The sequence below is a fragment of the Lactuca serriola genome, chromosome 9 (genome assembly GCF_051521515.1).
Source record: "Lactuca serriola cultivar US96UC23 chromosome 9, Lser_US96UC23_V15, whole genome shotgun sequence".
Taxonomy (NCBI): Eukaryota; Viridiplantae; Streptophyta; class Magnoliopsida; order Asterales; family Asteraceae; genus Lactuca; species Lactuca serriola.
In genome coordinates, this window is record NC_136416.1 from 151,662,712 (window position 1) to 151,664,784 (window position 2,073).

The 2,073-nt window shown below is 36.2% G+C and overlaps 1 protein-coding gene and 1 non-coding gene across 2 annotated transcripts; one reads left to right on the forward strand and one right to left on the reverse strand.

The window, feature by feature from the left end:
• Nucleotides 1–218: 218 nt before the first annotated feature.
• On the reverse strand, nucleotides 219–325 carry LOC145077522 (small nucleolar RNA R71). The gene has a single exon (XR_013693264.1). It is a non-coding gene; the product is annotated as a small nucleolar RNA R71 (small nucleolar RNA).
• Nucleotides 326–1,560: 1,235 nt separating this feature from the next.
• Nucleotides 1,561–2,073, forward strand: LOC145076166 (uncharacterized). The gene has a single exon (XM_079022138.1). The coding sequence runs from the start codon at nucleotides 1,561–1,563 to the stop codon at nucleotides 2,071–2,073; it is 513 nt and encodes a 170-aa protein (XP_078878264.1).

A 2,073-nucleotide genomic window follows, 5' to 3' on the forward strand; every position in this document is an offset into this window, starting at 1 on the left:
AAGATTCTTTCAAGCACATTGATGAAGTTTTAGACATTGAAAATTATTTCAATGTTCCAAATGTTTCAAGAGATGCAGTGTTACTGAGAATGCTTCATGTGACATTTGCTAGTGGTGCAGAAATATGGTTGAAGTCGTTATCTCCTGGAATAATTAGAACTTAGGACAATCATCGTGATACTTTTATAGAACAATTTAGTACTCCTTCAAAGAACTCCAAACTTAAAAAGATGATTGCCAACTTCCAACAAGAAATTGGTGAGTCCTTATATGAAGCTTGGGAGAGATACAAGGGCCTTCTAAGAAATTTTAATCAACATGACTTGAACGTTCAACAAGAAGTCTCTATTTTCTATGATGGGTTGAATGTTACAATGATACAACTTATTGATTCTCAAGGCTTGATGACTAAGAAGAATATGGCCACAATTAAAGAATTAATTGAATAATTTGCAAAGCACTCAACAGAATACCATAACCCACAAGAAGATTCTACGGGAGGCAAAGCCGATAGAGGAAATGAGAGCTTGGCAGCAATAATGATTGAACTCGAGAACATGGATCGATGAATGATAAAAATGGATCAATCTCTACATGCCATATGAGTTGTGTGTGCCAATTGCAATGGGCCACACTTAACCAAATATTGTGATTTAGATGAGAATGGGAATAGAAAAACATAAGTATGTTACTCGATCGAGGACAAGTATTATGAGGACTGGAGAAAACCAAAGAAAGAGTGGTTGCCTTACGATGTACAAGTAGTAAAAGGATGATAAGTATAAGGAAATCAGCCGAGGTTTTTATCAAAAAGAACAGCCACCACCGGAGCAAATCTGAGTTCGAGTTGATGCTCTCACGCTTTATAGCCATTTCTGAGAAAAGGCATGATGCAACTGATGCCACGATTAGAAATCAATAGGCTGCCATTAATAAAATTGAGACTCAATTGGGTCTATTGACAAAAATCACAAACGATTGTGTAATGGTGTTTATCGTAATGACGTATGCGGAATTGATATGATCTAGTGAATCATGTAAGAATTATGAACATGAAGAACACAATAGTAAATAAATCGTTTAAGCTCTCATTAGTTTTTAGAAAGCGTACAAGTGGGTTTGCAATAATTGTCTCTCTAAACTAATCAATCTAATGTTCTTCCTTAGCTAAAATGAGTGTTACTCACTTCTTTATAAAGGAAATACATCTCATTACACACATATAAAGGAATAAGCACACATGACATCCAAGAGTGACTTTGCACCCTAACAGATTGCCACCGAAAACTACCAATCAAAGTCGTTAATCTCAATTTATGAAAATATTCACTGAAAGAGGGAACTTCTCAGCCATTTGTGATTTACGATACAACTATCGAACAACCCGATCCACAGCCGGAAGAAGTGGAGCCCGAAGTGGCAAAAGAAAAACCATCTGCCCAATGTCCACGATGTGGTGACCATGAGGCCACACCATGGCCACTCGAGAAGAAAATTTATTCTTTTTTAAAATAGTACCATTCTCCACTGCTATATCCATCTCGAGTCCTCAAGAATCTTATGGAGCCGGAACAAAAAATATTCATAGAACAAGTGATATCCCTCTCAATCAATGCTCCATTCCTCAAACCTATAGCTAAAATTACTAAATTTGCAAAGGATGTGATGAAGAATCAAAAGAAGTTGAAAAAAGCATCTACTATTGTGCTTAATGAATTGTGTTCTAGTGCCATCATTGATAAATTGCTAATAAAGATGGGAGATCGGGACCAATTAACATTGCCTTGTGAATTTGGCAATTCCAATTCAATAAATTCTTTAGCCGATTTGGGGGCTAGCATAAATCTTATGCCATATTCTTTTTACAAGAATCTCGTTCTAACCATGCTACAAAACACAAGAATGACAAATCAAATGGCGGATCACTCAATAACTTACCCAGGTGGCATTGTTGAATATTTGTTGGTGAAGGTTGGGAAATTTATTTTTCCAGTGGATTTTGTGGTGTTAGACATGAAAGACGATGAAGACCTTCCCATAATCTTAGGAAGATCATTTTTGAACACCAGATAA

Bases quoted from the DNA above. Each gene is read 5' to 3' on its own strand.
- LOC145076166 (XM_079022138.1), top strand. From the start codon at position 1,561: ATGGAGCCGGAACAAAAAATATTCATAGAACAAGTGATATCCCTCTCA.